Source organism: Mandrillus leucophaeus, unplaced genomic scaffold (genome assembly GCF_000951045.1).
Source record: "Mandrillus leucophaeus isolate KB7577 unplaced genomic scaffold, Mleu.le_1.0 Scaffold65, whole genome shotgun sequence".
Lineage (NCBI taxonomy): Eukaryota > Metazoa > Chordata > Mammalia > Primates > Cercopithecidae > Mandrillus > Mandrillus leucophaeus.
In genome coordinates this window covers 6,557,148-6,577,865 of record NW_012107030.1, presented here as the reverse complement: position 1 = coordinate 6,577,865, position 20,718 = coordinate 6,557,148, and the positions used below count along the sequence as shown (strand labels likewise).

Genomic DNA, 20,718 nt, shown 5'->3' with positions numbered 1-20,718 from the left:
AACATCCTGAAGAAGAAATTAGGGATCCAAAGACTCATTTATGCCCTGGCACTTTTCTATCTTCTCTTCCCACTCTGTCAGGGAAGACTAGGGTACAAGATCTTTAGAGACAGTCTTTGTGTACAAAGGATGAAATCAGATTCATCTTCATCTTCTCTTTAGAAAAAAAAAAAGCTCTTGTGAATTTCTTCATTGATCTTAGGGCCTGAGCTGTGGGTTTTCCTATGTCCAGCAAATAAATAATATTGGTTCATAGGAAGCTGACAGGAGATGTTTGCAGAACTGAGGGGGAAAATGTTTGTGGAATTAAATGTTGATTGAATTGAATAGGCCACCTTGGAGTGGGAAAAGGGTTTAGGGTGAGTGGGCTCCAGGGCCTCTGGGGATAATTCAGGATTCAAGTTTAAAGAAGGAGCAGCTAAAAGAACAGCTGACACTCTTCTTCACTTCTCTTTCTGTCATCTCATCTCAAGTTACTAGGCCACCACAATTCACCACCTGGATTGGTTCTGGGGCAAGCAGGTGCCTGGGAATGGGGTAGGAAGATGGGGAAGAAGGAGAACAATGAAGGGGATAAGGGCTGAGAATGATCTCAAATACCAACCTATATAAGGAGATAGGAAAGAAAATAGACATTTAAAATAGTGGCGACAGTCAGCCAGGCGTGGTGGCTCACACTTGTAATCCTAGCACTTTGGGAGGCCAAGGTGGGTGGATCACAAGGTCAGGAGATGGAGACCATCCTGGCTAACATGGTGAAAACCTATCTCTACTGAAAATACAAAAAATTAGCCGGGAGTGGTGGCAGGCGCCTGCAGTCCCAGCTACTCGGGAGGCTGAGGCAGAAGAATGGTGTGAACCGGGGAGGCGGAACTTGCAGTAAGCCAAGACAGCGCCACTGCACTCCCGCCTGGGCGAGAGTGTGAGACTCTGTCTCAAAAACAAACAAACAAACAAACAAATAGTGGCAACAGTAGAGAAAGGGATGTCCTAATGACCATGTAGCATTCATTGGCAGTTATTCACATATGTAAATGAGAAAGAAAATATTCTTTATTCTGTGACTTATAAAACTGTCATAACTGGTGGAAAAAATGGAACATTTGATCAAATGAAAAATGTATGCAAGTAAAATCAATTGTTTGATTTTTGTGATAATTATGAGAGCCTGAAACTTAGGTGAAACTAAAATATGCTTGCTCAGGAGTGACATTATTAAGATAATAGAATAGGAAGACCTAGATCCTTCTTTCTCCAACAAGCACACTGATTCAACAACAACACGCAGACAAATTTTCTTCGTGAGAAATTCAGAAACTAGTTGAAAGGCTCTTACATCCTGGGTAAATATAAAACCAGCTACAATGAAGGCAGGAGGAAAATTTGAGATACCTTCTTGTCTTAACTTCTACCCCTGACCCAGCACCATATGATCTGAAGGAAACTCCTAGCTTCCCGCTTCACCTTGTGGATGGAAAAAGTGGGACTTCATACCCAATGTTTCAGTTTTTCTGGGGGCTGCTCAGGGTAATCACTTCAATATCACATGTCTTGGAGCATTGATAGAACCCAGAATACTTTAGTACCTAGGGGCCAATGAGAACAAAGATAGGAAGAAAGATGGCATTAAAGCAGTCACTATAGCCCCTTTCCCTAGCTCAGTGCAGACAAAGTGATTGGGTAGAATACCCTCGATCCCATGTTTTCCTTGGGAGGAAAAGAGTTAGACTGCAAATCGAAAGTTCCGACTTTTCCAGGGGCTGCCTGAGAGACTGATTTCTGTCTTGACTCTCTTGGAAGTGCTGATGGCACTCAGCTTACTCCAGATGCTGAAGGCTGCTAAGAATAAAGATAGTGATTTGAACCAGCACAAAGGTTTGACAGGTGCCCAGAACTATTGGCTAGGCTGATTGGTGAGAGTCTTCTCCCACAAAGAACAATCCATGAACACCCTGGCAGAGGTGGTTGCTTTTTCTAATGTGCAAATACCAACATAAAGAGTCAAGGAAAATGAAGAAACAATATATACCAAAGAAACAGATTCATATGCAGAAACAAACCCTAATGAAACAGAGATATATGTTTAACTGACAGAGAATTCAAACTAACCATCATAAAAATGTTAAATGAGGTCAGGAGAATATTGCATGAACAAAGTGACAATTTCAACAAGAAGATTAAACAAATATAAAAAGTACCAAACAAATCTTGGAGCAAAAGAATATAATAATTGAAGGCCGGGTGTGGTGACCCGTGCCTGTAATCACAGCACTTTAGGAGGCCAAGGCAGGCAGATCACTTGACGTCAGGAAGCCGAGAGAAACCTGGCCAACATGGTGAAACCGCATCTCTACTAAAAATACAAAAAATTACCCGGTCATGGTGGCGCACCTGTAATCCCAGCTACATGGGAGGCTAAGACACAAGAATCGCTTGGACCTGGGACCTGGGAGGTGGAGGTTGCAATGAGCTGAGATGGTGCCACTGCACTCCAGCCTAGGTAACAGACTGCATTCCAGCCTAGGCAGCAGAGTAAGCAGCACTATACACACACAAAAAACCCATCAATTTGAAGTAGATTAAAGACAATCATAACACCTAAAACTATAAAACTCCTAGAAGAAAACATAGAAGAAAAGCTTTATGATATTGGACTTGACAATGATTTCCTGGATATTTCACCAAAATCACAGGCAGCAAAAGCAAAAATAGACAAACATGTATTAAACTTGCATTAAACATGTATTAAACTCTCTAATCATCTCTAATCAAAAGATATAGAGTGATTGAATAAATAGTTTTGAAAAGATTTAACTACATGCTGTCTACAAGAGATTCATTTTATATTTTAGAGACACACATAGGTTTAAAGTGAAGAGATGGAAAAGAATAATCAACACAAATGGTAACCATAAGAAAACAAATGACTGTACTTGTATCTGACAAAAAATAGACTTTAAGTCGGAAAGTATCACAAGTGACAAAGGTCATTATATAATGATAAAAGAATCGAATCACCAGGAAGATATAATAATTATAAATATATATGTACCCAACACCAGAGTACCTAAATATACAAGCAAACATTAACAGAATGGAAAGGAGAAATACATAGCAGTCAAATAATGGTAGTTTTCATTATCTGCTTTTCAATAATGGATATATCACCCAGATGGAAAACAAATAAGAAGAAAACTTATTTGAACAGCAACTTGAACAACACTATAGACCAAATGGACCTAAAACATGGGCATAGAATATTTCCCCCAACAACAGCAGAATACACTTTCTTCTCAAGTACACACAGAACCTTCTCCAAGATAGATCACAAATTAGGTTAGAACAAAATCTTAGCCAACTCAAGAAGACTGCAATAGTACCAAGTATCTTTCTTGACCACAGTAGAATGAAACTAGAATTCGATAGCAAAAGGAAAACTGGAAAATACACAAATATGTGCAAATTAAACAGAAAACTTTTAAACAACCAATGGCCAATGGGTCAAATAATGAATCAAAAGAGAAATTATAAAATACCATGAGACATATGAAAACAAAAACACAACATACCAAAACTTTTGGGATTCAGCAAAAGCAGACTAAGAAGGAAGTTTATAGTGACAAACACCTAAATTTAAAGAGACAAAAGGTCTCCATTCAACAACCTAACTTTACACATAAAAGAACTAGATCAAGCTTACCCAACCCACAACCCAGAACTGCTTTGAATGTGGCGCAACACAAATTTGTAAACTTTCTGAAAACATTATGAGATTTATGCATTGACCTTTTTTTAAAACTCATCAGATATCATTAGTGTTAATTTATTTTATGTGTGGCCCACGACAATTCTTCTTCCACTGTGGCATAGGGAAACCAAAAAATTGGATACCCCTGAACTAGATAAAGGAGAATAAACTTATTCTAAAGTCAGCAGAAGAATGGAAATAATAAAAATTACAGCAGAAATGAACAAAATAGTGAATACAAAAACAATATTAAGAAATGAACAAAACTGCAAGTTGGTTTGTTGAAAAGATGAACAACACTTACAAACCTTTAGCTAGACTAAAAAAAAACTTGAGAAGACCAACATTTGAAAAACTAAGAAATAAAAAGGAGACATGATTATTGAGGCCATAGAAATAAAAGGAACATGAGACTAGTATAAATAATTACACAACAAGATTTAATTTAACCTAGAAGTAATAGATAAATTCCTAGAAACATACAGCCTACCAAGGTTGAATCATGAAGAAATAGAAAATATGAACAGACTTGTATTAAAGAAGACACAAATCAATGGAAAGACATCCTGTGTTCGTGAATCAAGAGTCAATATTATCAAAATGTTCATACTACCCAAAGCTATCTACAGATTCAATGTAATACCTATCAAAATTCCAATGGCATTTTTTAACGGAAATAGTAAAAACAATTGTGGAATGTATACGGAATCACAAAGGACCCTGAATAGTCAAAACAATCTTGAGAAAGAAGAACTAAGCTGGAATCATCACAGTTCCTGTTTTCAAAATTTATTACGAAATTACAGTAATTAAAGTAGTGTGGCACTGGCATAAAGACAGAATAGAAATCTCAGAGGGAAACTCATGCATGTATGGTCAACTGATCTTCCACAGGAGTGCCAAGAATATACAATGAAGAAAGGATAGGCTCTTCCTACAACTGGCATTGGGAAAGCTGGATATCCACATGAAAAGGAATTAAATTGGACCTTTATCTTACACTATACACACACCAAAAAAAATCAATTTGAAATAGATTAAAGACAATCATAACACCTAAAACTATAAAACTCCTAGAAGAAAACATAGAAGAAAAGCTTTATGACATTGTACCTGACAATGATTTCCTGGATATTTCACCAAAATCACAGGCAGCAAAAGCAGAAATAGACAAGGAAGAAGATGTGGTTTGGATGCATGTCCCCTCCAAATCTTATGTTGAAATGTGGTCATAAATTTGGAGGTGGGCATAGTGGGAGGTATTGAATCATAGCGGTGGATCTCCCATGAATGGCTTAGTGCCATCCTCTTGATGATGAGTGAGTTCTTGCTCAGTTAGTTCACATACTATCTGTTTATTTAAAAGAGCATGGAACCTCCCCGCTTACTCTCTTGCTCCTGCTCTTGCCATGTGATAGCCCAGCCCCACCTTTGCCTTCCACCATAATCATAAGCTTCCAGACATAAGCAGATGTTGGCACTATGCCTTATGCATAGCCTACAGAACGATGAGCCAATTAAACCTCTTTTCTTTATGAATTACCCAACCTTAGATATTTCTTCATAGCAACACAAGAATGAACTAACACACACACAAAAAAAATATATAGTAAAAAGGAGCAGGGCATTGCTGTAAAGATACTTCAGAATGTGGAAGTGACTTTGGAGCTGGGAAATTAGCAGATGTTGGGAGAGTTTGTGGGGCTCAGAATAATACAGGAAGATGAGGGAAAGTTTTAAACTTCTTAGAGACTTGTTAAATGGTTGTGACCAAAATGTTAATAGAGATATGGATAGTGAAATCCAGGCTGATGAGGTCTCAGAAATGACAAAGTTATTGGGAACTGGAGTAAGGGTCACCCATGTTACACCCTTCCAAAGTGCTTAGCTGCATTGTGTCCACACTGTGGGAATCTGCAGTATGTTGAACTTAAGAGTAATGACTTCAGGTATCTAGCAGAAGAAGTTTCTAAGCAGCAAAGCATTCAATATATGATCTGACTGCTTCTAACAATCTACAATCAGATATGGGAGCAAATAAATGACTTAAAGTTGGAACTTATATTTCAAAGGGAAGCAGAACATTGAAGTTTGGAAAATTTGCAGCCTGGCCTAGCCAGGTGGCAGACAAAGAAAAAGCTTTTTCAGGAGAAGAATGTAAGTAGGCTGTGGAGCAACCACTTGCTAGAGAGATTAGCATGACTAAAAAGGAGTCGGGTGCTACTATCCAAGACAATGGGGAAAAGGCCTGAAAGGCATTTCAGAGATCTTTGAGGCAGCCCCTCCCATCGCAGGCCCAGATGTCTAAAAGGAAAGAATGATTTCAGAACCCAGGCCTAGGGTGCCACTGCCCTGCTCAGCCTTCAGAACACTGCTCCCTGCATCCCAGCTACTCAGGCTCCACCCTCAGCTCCAAGGGTCCCAGGTACAGCTTAGAACACAGCTCTGGAGGGTGCAAGCCATGAGCCTTGTTAGTTTTCAAATGGTGTTAAATCTACAGATGCTCAGAATGCAAGTGTGAAGGAAGCTTGGCAGCTTCCAACTAGATTTCAGAGGATGTATAGATAAGTCTGTGTGCCCAGGCAGAAGCCTGCTGCAGGGGCCGAGCTCCCACAGAGAAACTCTACTAAGGAAATGCCAAGAAGAAATGTGAGATTGAACCCCTACACAGAGTCTCCACTGAGGAACTGCCTAGTGGATCTGTGGGAAGGGGCTCCTGCCCTCCAGACCCCAGAATGTTAGATCCGCTGGAAGATCCATGATTATAAAAACTGGCAGGCACTCATCTCCAACCCCAGAGAGCAGTATGTGGGTCACACCCAGAGAAGCTACAGGAGCAGGGCTGCCCAAGGTCTTGGGAGCCCACTCCTCACACCAGGATGTGGGACATGGAGTCAAGGATTATGTTGGAGCTTTAATATTTAATGCCTGACCTGCTGGGTTTCAGATTTGCATGGGGCCTATTACCTCTTTCTTTTGGTCAATTTTTCTTTTTTGGAATTGAACTGTTTACCCAATTCCTGTACCACCATTATATCTTGGCCTTGAGTCTCAGATGAGACTTTTGACTTTGAACTTTGAGTTGATGCTAGAATGATTAACATTTTGGGGGAATAGTAAGAAAGGATGATTGTATTTTGTAATGTGTAAAGGACATGAGGTGTAGGGGGGTGGGGTGGAATGATATGGTTTGGATGTGTGTCGCCTCCAAATCTCATATTGAAATGTCATCCCCAGTTTGGAGATGGGGCTTAGTGGAAGGTATTAATTAGTTCAGGGGGATGAATCCCTCATGAATGGTTTAGTGCCACCACCTTGCTGATGAGTGAGTTCTCACTCAGTTCACACAAGATCTGATTGTAAAGAGCATGGTCCCTCCCCACTTGCCTCTTACTGCTGCTCTCACTCTACGATACACTAACTCCTCCTTTGCCTTCCCTGATGATTCTAAGCTCCCTGAGGCCTCACCAGAAGCAGATGCCAGCACTGTGCTATGTATATAGCCTGTGGAACCATAAGTCAATTAAACCTCTTTCTATAAATTACTCAGCCTTAGGTATTTCTTTATAGTAATGCAAGAATGAACACAGGGGACTACATCCAACTAAAAAGCTTCTTCCCAGGAAAGGAAACAATTAACACAGTGAAAAGGCAACCTATGGAATGGAAGAAAATATTTGCAAACTATATATGTTATCATATATCTGATAAGGGCTTAAATCCAAAATATATAAGGAACTCCAACAACTTAATAACAAAAAGACAAATAACCTGATTTTAAAATGGGCAAAGGACTTAAATAGTCTTTTTTTTTTTTTTTTTTTTGAAACAGAGTCTTGCACAGTCACCCAGGCTGGAGTGCAGTGGCATGATCTTGGCTCACTACAAGCTCCACTGCCTCCCAGATTCATGCCGTTCCCCTGCCTCAGCCTTCCGAGTAGCTGGGACTACAGGCGACTGCCACCACACCCAGCTAATGTTTTTTTTTTTTTGGAGTTTTAGTAGAGATGAGGTTTCACCGTGTTAGCTAGGATGGTCTCAATCTCCTGACCTCGTGATCTGCCCACCTCTGCCTCCCAAAGTGCTGGGATTACAGGCATGAGCCACCGTGCCCGACCTAAATAGTCATTTTTTAAAAGAAGACACACAAATAACCAACCGGTTTATGAAAAACTATTGAACATTACTAATCATCAGGGAAAAGCAAATCAAATTCATGGTGAGATACCATCTTACATCTTTTAGAATGGCTATTATTTAAAAAAAGCTTGTAAGTGTTGAGAATTGGGAGAAATTGAAACCCTTGTACACTGTTGGTGGGAATGTAAAATGGTACAGCCATTATGTAAAACACTATGAAGATTCCTCAAAAAATTAAAAATAAAACTACCATATGATCCAGCAATCACACTTCTAGGTACTTATCCAAAAGACTGAGATTAAGATCTAGAATAGATATCTCCACTTCCATGTCCATTGCAGCATTATTTACAATAATCAAGACATGGAAACAACATACATGTCCACGAACAAATGAACGGATGAAGAAAATGTACATATACACGATGGAATATTATTCAACTTTAGGAAAGAAGAAAATCCTGTTATATGCAACAAAACAGATGAACCTGTAGGACATTATGCTAAGTGAAATGAGCCCGTCACAGAAGGACAAATATTGTATGATTCCACTTACATAAGGTATCTAAAATAGCCGAACTCATAGCAGCAAAGAATGGAATGCTTCTTTCCAGGAGGTGGGCGAAAGAAAAGAGAAATAGAGTTGCTATTCAATGGGTATAAAGTTTCAATCATGCAAGATGAGTAAATTCTAGAGATCTTCTGAACAACATCATGCCTGTAATTAGCAAAACTGGGTCATACAATTAAGATTTTGTTAAGATGGTAGATTTCACATTAAATTTAGTCTGATATTTAAAAACATTTTTAAATGCTTGCTCCTTTGTTCCCTATCACACTTTTGTTTAAACTCTAGATGTATAATCTATTTGTGAATATTCTTTTTTATTTAAGATTTTGTTTTTAATTGACAAATAATAATTATACATATTTATGGGGTACATTGTGATGGTTTGATATATGTATACGTGTATACATGGTGGAATGATTACATCAATCTAATTAACATATCTGTCACTTCACATCTTCACAGAGCAATTTTTTTTTTTTTTTTTTTTTTGAGATGGAGTCTCACTGTTTCACCCAGGCTGGAGTGCAGGGGCGCTATCTCATCTCACTGCAACCTCCACCTCCTGGGTTCAAGTGGTTCTCCTGCCTCAGCCTCCCGAGTAGCTGGGATTACAGGCACACACCACCACGCCTGGCTAATTTTTCTATTTTTTTTTTATTAGAGACGGGGTTTTACTATGTTGGTCAGGCTGGTCTTGAACTCCTGACCTCATGATCCGCCTGTCTCGACCTCCCAAAGTGCTGGGATTACAGACGTGAACCACCGCACCCGGCCGACATAACATTTTTTAATAATCAGAATGTTTTAAATGTACTCTTAGCAATTTTGAAATATATAATGCATTATTATTAATGCTAAGCAATAAATCTCAGAAACTTATTCCTCCTGTGTAACTGAAGTTTGGACCCACTAATCAATATCTCCCTATTCCCCACACCCCAATCTCAGCCCCTGATAGCTACTATTACCCTCTACTTATGTAGTTTGACTTTTTTAAATTCCACATATTAAGTGAGGTTATGCAGTGTTTATCTTTCTTTTTTTTGAGACAGAGTCTCACTCTGCCGCCCAGGCTGGAGTGCAGTGGCACGATCTCTGCTCACTGCAAGCTCCGCCTCCAGGGTTCATGCCATTCTCCTGCCCCAGCCTCCCAAGTAGCTGGGACTACAGGCACTTGCCACCACATCCGGCTAATTTTTTGTATTTTTCTTTTAGTAGAGACGGGGTTTCACCGTGTTGGCCAGGATGGTCTCAATCTCCTGACCTCATGATCCACCCTCCTCTGCCTCCCAAAGTGCTGGGATTTTCAGGCATGAGCCACTGCGTCCGGCCCAGTGGTTGTCTTTCTATGCCTGGCTTCTTTCACTTAGCATGTCTTCCCGGTTCATCCATGTTGTCACAAATGACAGAATTTCCTTTTTCATCGCATAGGTGTAACACATTTTCTTTATCCATTAATTCATTGATGGACACAGGTTGATTCCATATTTTGGCTATTATGTATAATGCTGCAATGAAATGGAAGTGCAAATATCTCTTCTTCAGCATAATGATTTTGATATCTTTGCATGTATTCCCAGAAGTGAGATTGATAGATCATATAGTAATTCTATTTTTAGTTTTTCGAGGAACCTCCATATTGTTTTCCATAATGGCTCTACCTATTTATATTCCCTCCACCAGTGTACAAGTTTTCCCTTTTCTCCAAATCTTTGACAGCTCTTGTTATCTTTTATTTATAATAGCCATTCTAACAGATGTGAGGTGATATCTCATTGTGATGCTGTTTTGCATTTCCCTAATGATTAGGGATGTTCAACATTTTTTCATAAATCTGTTGGCCATTTGTATGTCTTCTTTTGAGAACTATTCGAATCCTTTGCCCATTTTCAATTGGATCTTTTGCTTTCTTGATATTGCGTTATTTGAGTTTGTGAATATTCTTAAAAGCTCCTGTTTTAAAACCAAAGTTATCCCATACATTTTCTAGTGTTGCCTTAACCTGAAGGATACAGACACAGGCAAGGTGGATAACAGTGTAGGAATGAGCTGCCTTTGATGCATGTTGTGAGCATGCTGAAAGGATTGGGCCTCAGGAAGGATCAGCATGGAGCTAGAAGCCACAAATATAGTTGCTGGGGCTGTTCTCCTGTTTCCAAGGACCATAGACCAGCCCCTTAGCACAAGCAGAAGAGCTCCTACAGAAGGCATTCTTCCAAGCCCATCTGTTCTCCTTTAGTTGGATAAGGATGTAGGCAGAGGTGTCACTTTGTGACTTTACCAGTCCCCATCTTACGTGCAAAAGGGAGAACCATGTTCATCCTTTTTTTTTTTTTCTATTTTTAAAGCATATTTAAGCTATTCCACCGCTGTTTTAAAAATACTTATTCTGTTAAACAATACTTTCAGAAAAAATTTGGATATTCCCCTTCTAAAGTGCACTTGATTGGCCACAGCTTGGGAGCACACCTGGCTGGGGAAGCTGGGTCAAGGATACCAGGCCTTGGAAGAATAACTGGTAAGCATGCCCTGCAGTTGGGCCTTGAGTATGTTTAAATATTATTTACACACAGTATCAAGTATCTGAACACCAAGTAATACTGCAGAAGAAAATGTGAGATACTACAAAATGTGATTCCGATGAAATAAAACAGGAAAGTGTTTTCAAAGCAAAAATGTGCAGATTCACTTCAAGGGTGTTCATCGCAGCATTGTCTTTGGTGACAAAGTAAGAGAAACTACGTGATCCCTCGCCCGCAACTGAATGGTTGAATGAATTATAACACATTCCATCCGTTGGGATTTCATACTGGTAATGCAAAGTGTGAGGTTTACGTAGAGGTAAAGAGTAGAAGGGTGGTTATGAGAGGCGGGGAAGGGAAGAAGAGAGGGGAGGCTAAAGAGAAGTTGGTTAATGGGTACAAAAATCCATAGCTAGAAGGAGTACATTCTAGTATATGATACAGAAATTATAGTTAACAATAATTTATTACATGTTTCAAAATAGCTAGAAGAGAAGGACTGTAATGTTCCCAACACAAAGAAAAGATGAATGGTTGTGGCGATGGATATCCCAATTACCCTGATTTGCTCATTACACATTATATACACGTCTCAAAATACCACATGTACTCGCAAAATATGGACAACTATTATATATCAATTTTTAAAAGTTATTTTTAAGAAAGAATGAATTTGAGTCCCACTGATTGTCCTGGACGTTCCTGACACACCTGAACTGCAGCTTACTCAGTTGTTACCGTTTCTAATATTACCCCTGGATATACTGTTAAGTCTAAAAATAAGTTGCAGAGTAAAGTATATGGCATGCATTGGGTTTGGGGGTATAGTAATTAATCATGTCTCCTTCCCACATTCTGTTTTCCAAACCAATTGTGTGAGGTGGATGAAGGTCAAAACATCAGCTCCTTTACCGAGGGGCGGGGCTGGCCTCTCCCTCTGCATCCCCCACCAACAGCCAGTAAGCAAGCCCCACGTCTCCTACATCTGCCTTTTCCCTGTCCATCCCCTGGTCGTTGTCCTCGCTCAGTCCCTCATCTCTTGCCTGCATTTTGGCCTTGGTCCGCGCTGGTGTCCTAGCCTAGTCTTCTACAAGTACCGCCAGGCTTATGTTTCCAGGTGTAGGCCATGCCACTCCACTGCTCCGAACCTCTCAGGATGTCTCCTTGCCTAAAGCCTCTTAGCTTGTCACATAAACTCGTCATGTTTCATCACAGCTTTTCATGCTCTGTGCCTTTGCACATGCTGTTGTCCCTCTTCCTGAGCGTTCACTGTCCACTTGTCAAGATTCATCTCAAATGTTTCCTCCTAAGGCAGGAATTAATTCTCTGTGCTTCTCATACCCTTGGACGTGTGCCTCTTTTGTATTTGAAAACACAGATATTATATTACCTGGTCTTATAACTATGGATGAGCCTGTTATTTTTAACGGAAACCCTCCCTTACCGCATTGACTCCAGGCTTGGCCACAGTAGCATATTTTCTTTTTGTTAAACTACTGTGCTCTGTGTGCATGTGTGTGTACATGTGCTCTCTCTCTCACACACACACGCACACACACATACATGCACACTTTAAATTCAAATCTCAATTTAGAACAGAGTTTTTAAAAAATATCTAGGAAGTCCAAATTGAGATTCAAGTATTTTGTCTCTGCAATCTGTTGATATAACAGGCTTATTCCTGCTATATGTCACCTCTCTTCTCCTAGCTCTCTGCTCCTAACTCCTCCTCACTCACCTCCACCACCACCACCATTCTTATTTAGAATAATAAAAATTGAACTTTTTTGCTGAAGTCATTATGTGACCCTTTGTGGTCAATTTTCAAGCCCAGAAAAAAAGAAGAAATGAGTTCCTCTTTTGAAGATGGAAGCTCATGGGGCCTCACAGCCTCATGCGGGCTGTGAGATGACCTGGCCCGAGTGGAGCAGAACACGTACCTGCATTTACAATTCATACTGGGCTACGATCAATTCAAAGAGACTTTGTTTTTAGTAAGTTTTTTCAAAAATCAGATACTGTTTAACTCTAGTTTTTCCCATCAGATGAATTATCCTGCTGGGTAAATAGAAAAGAGATTTTTAAAGGCTTTCTGAATGTCCAAGGAATTAATATCATGTGCATGTTGTAACCTGTATTCCTCTGAAAAACTAGTTTTGGGGTAATCATGTTCCTTGAGTAATAGAAGAACTGAGACCTCAAAAACAGATTTTAGCTATATAATAAACCAGTTAAAAACAAAATTAATATGATAAACACATTAAGGACATACGTAAGTTTCTATGTCTTTGGTATTTATGTATAAGTGATAAGTAGTTTTCATTATAACTATTGTTAGGGGGTTACTCAGCTGATTCTGCTTTTATTTATTTTTATTTATAAACAGTATCAATGATTTCTTATTTGAGGAAAAATTACTCTTATTATGCTGACACACACACGGACCCAAATACACATACATACTACACACTCAGATCCTAAACGATTAGTTCTCACTCATATAGTAAGAGGTCATGTCTCTATCCCTAAGGTTAATTAATAGGTCGAACCTAATAGTTCTCTTCCCTTCTGTAGATTTTTCTCCTGAGATATCCTAGAACAACAAATCCAATGTTCCTTCTTCCCTAAGTCTTGAAAAGACTGTCTTTTTTTTTTTTTTAATCTGATTGCCTTGTCCTCCAACCTATCTTGGGATGTTTCTCTCTAGGAATCCTGACTTTATTAGAAAGTTGTGTGTAGTCACACTGGTAAAATAAAAATTCTTCCAAGACTTGAAGATTAATTGTGAGATAAATACTTTTTCCTCTTTCTTTGTTAAGCGCGAATGGTTCATTCATAGGCATGTTGCTTTACTTCATTGATCTCTTTGTCTAATTGTCTTTCCACCTGTGCTCTGAGTTCCACCGCCTTTGTGGATTTAAGTCATTTGTTTACTTTTTCTCAGATCTTGTCAACAGAAGCGCTGTACTGAAACTCACCCCTTCCTTCCTGGCCTCCCATTTCCCTCTAAATGATGCCCTAGCCTGTTGCATTCCTCTAGACCCAAGCTCCACAAAAGTTGAAAGCGGAGTGATGGCATTTCCTTAGTTCATTCTCTCCTTGACCCACTGCTACCTAGCTTCTTTCCCCAAAACCACTGTTACCAGATCACTAGTGGCTTTTTGTGGAACTCTACCAGACCTTTTGACTCTGTGTTTTACTTGACCCTTTGCAGAATGTGTCCCAGTGGGCCCCTCCCACCTTGCTGAAGTGCTCCCTCATCTTAGCTTCTATGATTCCGCTCTTCTTGGTTGTCTTTGTTTTTTGACTCCCTCTCTCCAGGCTACTTCATGAGTTTCTTTTTGTTTGCCTTTGCCTATATGTTGATGTTCTTCAAGGTTCCAGCCTAGACCCCCTCTTCTCTCCTCCTCTTTTTCTATAATTGCTCTTTTAGTGATTATATTAGTCAGAAAGATAAAAATTTTAAAAACACACACACACACAAATCCTATGACAAGCTAAGTGTGCTGAGCACATACCCCAGAGCTGTGACACAGACATTCCTTCTTTGCTCATGCCACATTCCCAGAGGGGTCAACGCCAGTGCTGCTCTACATCCTCCCTACTCCGGGATCCAGCCACTATATCACAGCAAAGGGATTTTGCTAAAATGTAACTCTGATCATAGATCTCCCCTGCTTGCAAGCTTGCAACAGCTTCCCGTTGATGACCACGTCATGTCCAAGCTCCTTGACATGGCTCAACTGACATCTGGCTCCTGCTAGCAATACTGCCTTCATCTTCCAACAAATCCTAGAAATGTACACACCAGCCTTAGCAAACTAGTTACAGTTTCCCAAATGTGCTGCTCTTTCATCTGGAGGCCATGTACTTCTCTGTCCTCCCCTGAGTTGCTGGCCACCTTACCTTTGCCCTGGCCAATTTTTCTGGTCCCTCAGATCTCTACTAGCGTTTCTTTTTCTTTTTTCTTTTTCTTTTTTTTTTTTTGAGACGGAGTCTTGCTCTGTCACCCAGGCTAGAGTGCAGTGGCACAATCTCGGCTCACTGCAACCTCCACCTCCCAGATTCAAGCGATTCTCCTGCCTCAGCCTCCCAAGTAGCTAGGGTTATAGGTGTGTTCCACCACTGTGCCTAGCTAATTTTTGTACTTTTAGTAGAGATAGGGTTTCACCATCTTGGCCAGGCTGGTGTCGAACTCCTGACCTCGTGATCCACCCGCCTTGGCCTCCAAAGGTGCTGGGATTACAGGTATGAGCCACCATACCAGGCCGTGTTTCTTATCTCTTGCAGAAGCACGTCCTAGTTTCCCAAGACTGGGTTATATGTGGCTTCTCTGTGCTTGGATAACACTTATGATCACCACTGCCTCTGCATGGAGGACACTGATTGGGGTGCCTTTCCCACCAAATGGAAAATCCCTTGAGGACAAAGCAAGGTCTTATTCCTCATATCTGAATGCTGAACTTAGTTCCTGGCACATACCAGTTTCTTGACAAATAATTATCAAATACAGAAATGATTATATATGTGAAAGATCATAATGTTTTAAAGACATCCAGCTATCTTGTCCTTATTTTATGAAACATTTGAACATGACACAATGGGATGAGAGTCTGGACACCTGGCCTCTTAGTCCAGTTTGCCTCTAACATATGATAACCTTGTCCAGTCACTTCACTTCCCTGGGCTTACGGTTTTTCATTTGTATTACTATTAATGAAAAGTAGAACAAAGTGAGCCACAGTTCAGAACAAAGATTCTGCTGTTTTAATTGTGTTGCTTTGTAGATTCATCTTTACATATTGAAGAGTGTTTTTTTTTAATTTAATTTAATTTTTTGCCTACAGATGTTGCTTTTCAGGAACGTTGGCAATTCATAACCTTATTGTATATATGGTACTCCATATACAGACCCTAGAATAGCCACTGTGATTTTTTTTAGTTTGTTAGCTGTTTTGGCATTGTCTCAACATAGCATTACTTATCTGTAGAAACTTGACGTTGCAATATATAGAGACCCTACATTTATAGATTTAGATTATGTATCTGTACGTTTTGCTGAGTGATCTTTGATTGATAGAAATAATGTAGGAAAGGGCACATGTTTCCAAAGTGACAACAATATTAATGTGCACTTCCACACAACATGTCTTGGTTGTGCTTTCTCTAGGGTTGGACCCAGCTGGGCCATTTTTCCACAACACTCCAAAGGAAGTCAGGCTAGACCCCTCGGATGCCAACTTTGTTGATGTTATTCATACAAATGCAGCTCGCATCCTCTTTGAGCTTGGTAGGTTTTTAACAGAATCAGAAACCTCATTGAAGCGTAGAGGAGATTTGTAGAGGCATTTACCCCATTTTTGTTTATTTCAGGTGTTGGAACCATTGATGCTTGTGGTCATCTTGACTTTTACCCAAATGGAGGGAAGCACATGCCAGGATGTGAAGACTTAATTACACCTTTACTGAAATTTAATTTCAATACTTACAAAAAAGGTAAATAGTTTCTAAACTATGAATGCTGCTGATATATATTCACTGAGCTCTCTCCTTAGATGGGATCCACATACTTTTATGTATAATATACATATAAAATGTATTTTCTCCCAAAACACAGTTGCATATAAGAAGCTCTCACACCAGTTGTAAGAACCGCAAGATCGGGTACTGTGTCTTAGTTAACTTTGTATCCCTGGTGCCTTATCAATGTCTAGCATATTACAGTCACTCAATATAAACAAGGAAGGTGTGTTATTCACTCAGCAAATTGAGTGTTTACTATGTGCTAGGCATTATTCTAGGAACAGCAAATATGGAAATGAATACAAAAGACAAAGGTCTCTCCCTGATGGAGTTAATTTTCTAACTTGTTAGGAAACCAATAGATAGTATAAGAGCTACGGAGACAAAATAAAGCATGGAAAAGGAATATGATGTGTTGATGACAGAGAAGGTAAAGTAGAGGAAGAAAATTGTTGATAGGATGGTAAGGGAGTCCTTACTGAAGAGATGACCTAAAGGAGTAAGCCTTATAGACACCGGGGGAAGAGGCATTCCAGGCCAACAGGGGGAAGCAAGTGTAAGGGCTGAAAACAGGAATCAGCCTGGCAAGTTCATGACAGTGAGGAGCCTGTTGTGGCTGAAACTAGGTAAAAGGAGAGAAGCAGGGCATAAGGTTAGAGAGGGAACCAGGCAGAGGGCAATAACACAGGAGTTTGTGGATGGTAGAAAAGACTTCAACTTTCACTCAAATGAGATAGGAGCCATGAGTGGGTTTTGAGCAGAGAAGAGACGTGGTTTTAGTTACTTATAAAAGAATCACTCTGGATGCTGTAATCACAAATTAAACAAGTAGTATTTAACTTTTTATAGTAGTTTCCAATAATAATAATTGTAATATCTATATGGCATTAAGTTATAAGGCACCAAAAGGTTATTATTTGGGAAATTTATTCTTCCCTGTCTCTACATTTCATCATATAAATAATGAAATATACTATCCATAATATGCAATAATACATAATAATATATATGTATGATGATATGATAATGGATACCTGGATGATTCTAAATATCTCACAGCCCAATTCCATGTAGTCAAGATATCAAGGGCTTGAAATTACTTGCTTTTTTCATTTGGCTGTTGTGCAGGAAAGATACACAGATCATAGTATTGAGTGTAACTCAGGTATCTACTTCACTAGAAATAATATTTGCTCTGAAAGAGTAAATGTGATCAGAAGTATATATTTGTAATGACTACATTTTAAAAACCCACACAACTGTCTAATCTACAGGTGCAACAAATAAGAAATAAAGCCAATTTCACCTAGTTCAGATAAGCAAAATTCATACAAAAAAGGCATATTATAAAATTGATTTTCCTCATTATTTTCTATATTATGACTATGAATCCTTTCTATTAGGACAAAATATAGATCTGAAGACTTCATTACATAATTAGTTGTTATACATAGATCATATGAAATTCTATAAAAGATTAATTCAACTAAAATATACATTTATCATAAGCTATCATTTTGAGACATTTTAAGATTTCCTATAACTTTATTGGATTAAAAGAACATTTATCATTCACGTTAAACCTTTGGATGAGTTTTAAGACTTCAAGGTGTTCTATTTTACTTAAATTTATTACTAAGAAACCATTACTTTTAAAATTAATAGTTTGCTATATTCTAACGAACCGTCTTGTCTAAATCACAATTAATTGTGAATATAAATCTATAGATATACAGAGACCTAATGTAAAAGAAGTCTTTGTTTAATAAAAATGGATGATGCCAATTATTAATTTGTGCTGACGATATTACATTATTTCTGAAACTATGCTGTCTCAGTTCTCTATTGTGTAACAAACCACAATGAACAATTACAAGAAAAATTATGTTATTGCCAGCTTTCTGAGGGTCAGAATTCAGGCAGAGTTCTGCTGAGACTCTGCTTTGTGTGGTGTTGGCTGGAGTAACTCAGGTGACTGCATCCAGTTGGGGGCTGAGCTGAGCTAAGCTGGATGAGGAGGTCTGAGATCACCCTCCATGTCGGGAACCCTGGGACTTGTTCTCCTCTGTTAGGTGGTCTGTCATCCTTCAGGACCTCTCTCCCCAGCCAGGTAGCCTGGATTTCATAATATTGCAACTGGGTTCCAAGACAGTAAGAGTGGCTGCTGGAAGGTCTTTTAAAGCCTTAGAACTTAACCAGTGTGAGTTTCTCCACAGAACTGATCTTGGTTCTTAGCTACTGGGCAAAAAAAGTCACAAGATCAGCCTGTAATGGGGCAGGGGTATGAAAACATGGCCTCCATATTGAGAGAAGGAATGGTTACATAATACTGCAAATGGGTGAGGACCTAGGAAGGAGTCTTTTGTTGGAAGCAATTATTACATAATAATTATACTGCATATGCTAAAATCAAAATCTAGTTTCTCAAAGATTGGCTAAGCTGTGTAGGTCATTGAAAGAATAGTCCATGCCATTCAGTAAAAATATTGTTATGTAAAATAAAAGAAAGCATAAATGGCTGGGCACAGTGGCTTACACCTGTAATCCCAGCACTTTAAGAGGCTGAGCCAGGAGGATCGCTTGAGACTTGAGGCCAGGAGTTCAAGACCAGCCTGGGCCCAACAAGATAGTGAGGCCTCATCTCTAAAATAAAAAAGAAGAAGAAGAAAGAAAAGAAAGAAGAAATGACTACAATGTTATGAAAATTTTAGAATATGCAGATGTATTTAGATCTTAGCTATTGATGGCAATAATATCATGCTTGATAATGGCAAAACTAATTCATCTTTAGCATTCTTTATAAAACCCCCTACCTGTTACATCTTTAACTCAGCACTGGTTAACAGTGCTGAATATTTTGTGGTTGAATAGGAGGGAGTTCAGTTATTCTTGCAGAACAGAGAGGCAGACTCTTAATTGGTCTACAGTGGAGATACTATATGCATAGGGATACTGTGTCAGAGATCCTAGTGATACAGGATTTTTTCCATACTGCTTCACCAGCCAGAGACCTCCACAGCCTGCAGTGCCTCTGCTTGAGTTTCACTTTCACCTGCTGGGCTCACCACTGGACTTGTCTCACCCACTTGGCCTGGCAGCCTGTGCTCAGCTCACTCTGCTGACCTGGATCTCACACCTGCCAAGGGTGAGCCAAGCATGCCCGCTGCTGTGGTAGGGTGGGTGACTTTAGGCCAGTAACGGCACTGGTTCCACGTGAGGCTGTGACTGGACCAGGCATACTGCAAGCAGCTTCCACCTTGGATGCCAACTTCTGAATGAGGGAAATGTGGTGGTGCCCAAAAAACTCAGAGATGCCAGGAACCACGGAGCCCCAAAGGGGATGTTACATACAGCATGTTACCAAGGCTTAGGGAGCCTTCAGGTCTGAGCCCCCAGGAAACATTACAGCTCATTTGTGTTACAGCTCATTTGTTCCCACCCTCTGCATAGTTCAGCAAACAGGGATGTGTCCCAGATTGTTTGATCCCATTGCCATACTCCAGCCCACAGCTCTTGGGCTGTCCCAGCCCCACCACTGCTTCCTGATGCATGGGGTGGGAGGGCTACAGTGTTTCAGCAGCTCCTTTGGCACCTGCCATTTGGTAGGTCTCAGGTTCTTGTCCCACATCCAGGAAGAATGAGGTTACACAGACAAATGAAGAGTGAGCAAGGCAGAGAACAGTTTTATCCAGTGACAAAACAGCTCTTGGCTGAGAGGGGAACCCAAAGTGGGTAGCCCCTACCTGAAGGCAGGTAGTTTCCACCCAAAGGCAGGTAGTCCCCAGAGTGTGGCTTAGTCTGGGTTTTTTATAGACTCAGAATGAGGGAGGTGTGGGCTGCAGGTAGCCTTGGAAAAAGCAACATTTAACTGGTTAAAAATCCTTGTTCAGGAAGAACCAAAAACGTTGTTCAGGAAAGACCAGGCAAACAGGAATAGAAGTTCTCACTCTGGTCAGGGACTTTACCCAGAACTGGCAGCTTGGTTTTCAGGCTTCACATTGTTTTTGGCTTGAAGGGTGGGTTTCACTGGTACACCCTCCTATCTGCCTAGGAAATTGCCTGCCTCCTGCTACTGTCACTAGGAAGTGACTCAGTATATTAGTGTCAAAGCACAAAGTCATCCACATTTGCTTGTGTTTATTTCCACTTCTTGAATGTCCCTTTTGAGTCACATAATTCTTTGGTACAAATAAAATTATATGTAACTTTGATAA

At 39.8% G+C, this 20,718-nt stretch overlaps 1 protein-coding gene across 1 annotated transcript in view; it reads left to right on the top strand.

Moving 5' to 3' along the window:
• Positions 1 to 20,718, top strand: part of PNLIPRP3 (pancreatic lipase-related protein 3) — a 49,942-nt gene that overhangs the window by 17,182 nt on the left and 12,042 nt on the right. Inside the window, exons 5-7 of the mRNA XM_012001131.1 lie at positions 10,869 to 10,977; positions 16,152 to 16,271; positions 16,355 to 16,477. Coding sequence (XP_011856521.1) covers positions 10,869 to 10,977; positions 16,152 to 16,271; positions 16,355 to 16,477 — 352 coding nt within the window. The remainder of the gene's footprint in view (positions 1 to 10,868; positions 10,978 to 16,151; positions 16,272 to 16,354; positions 16,478 to 20,718) is intronic.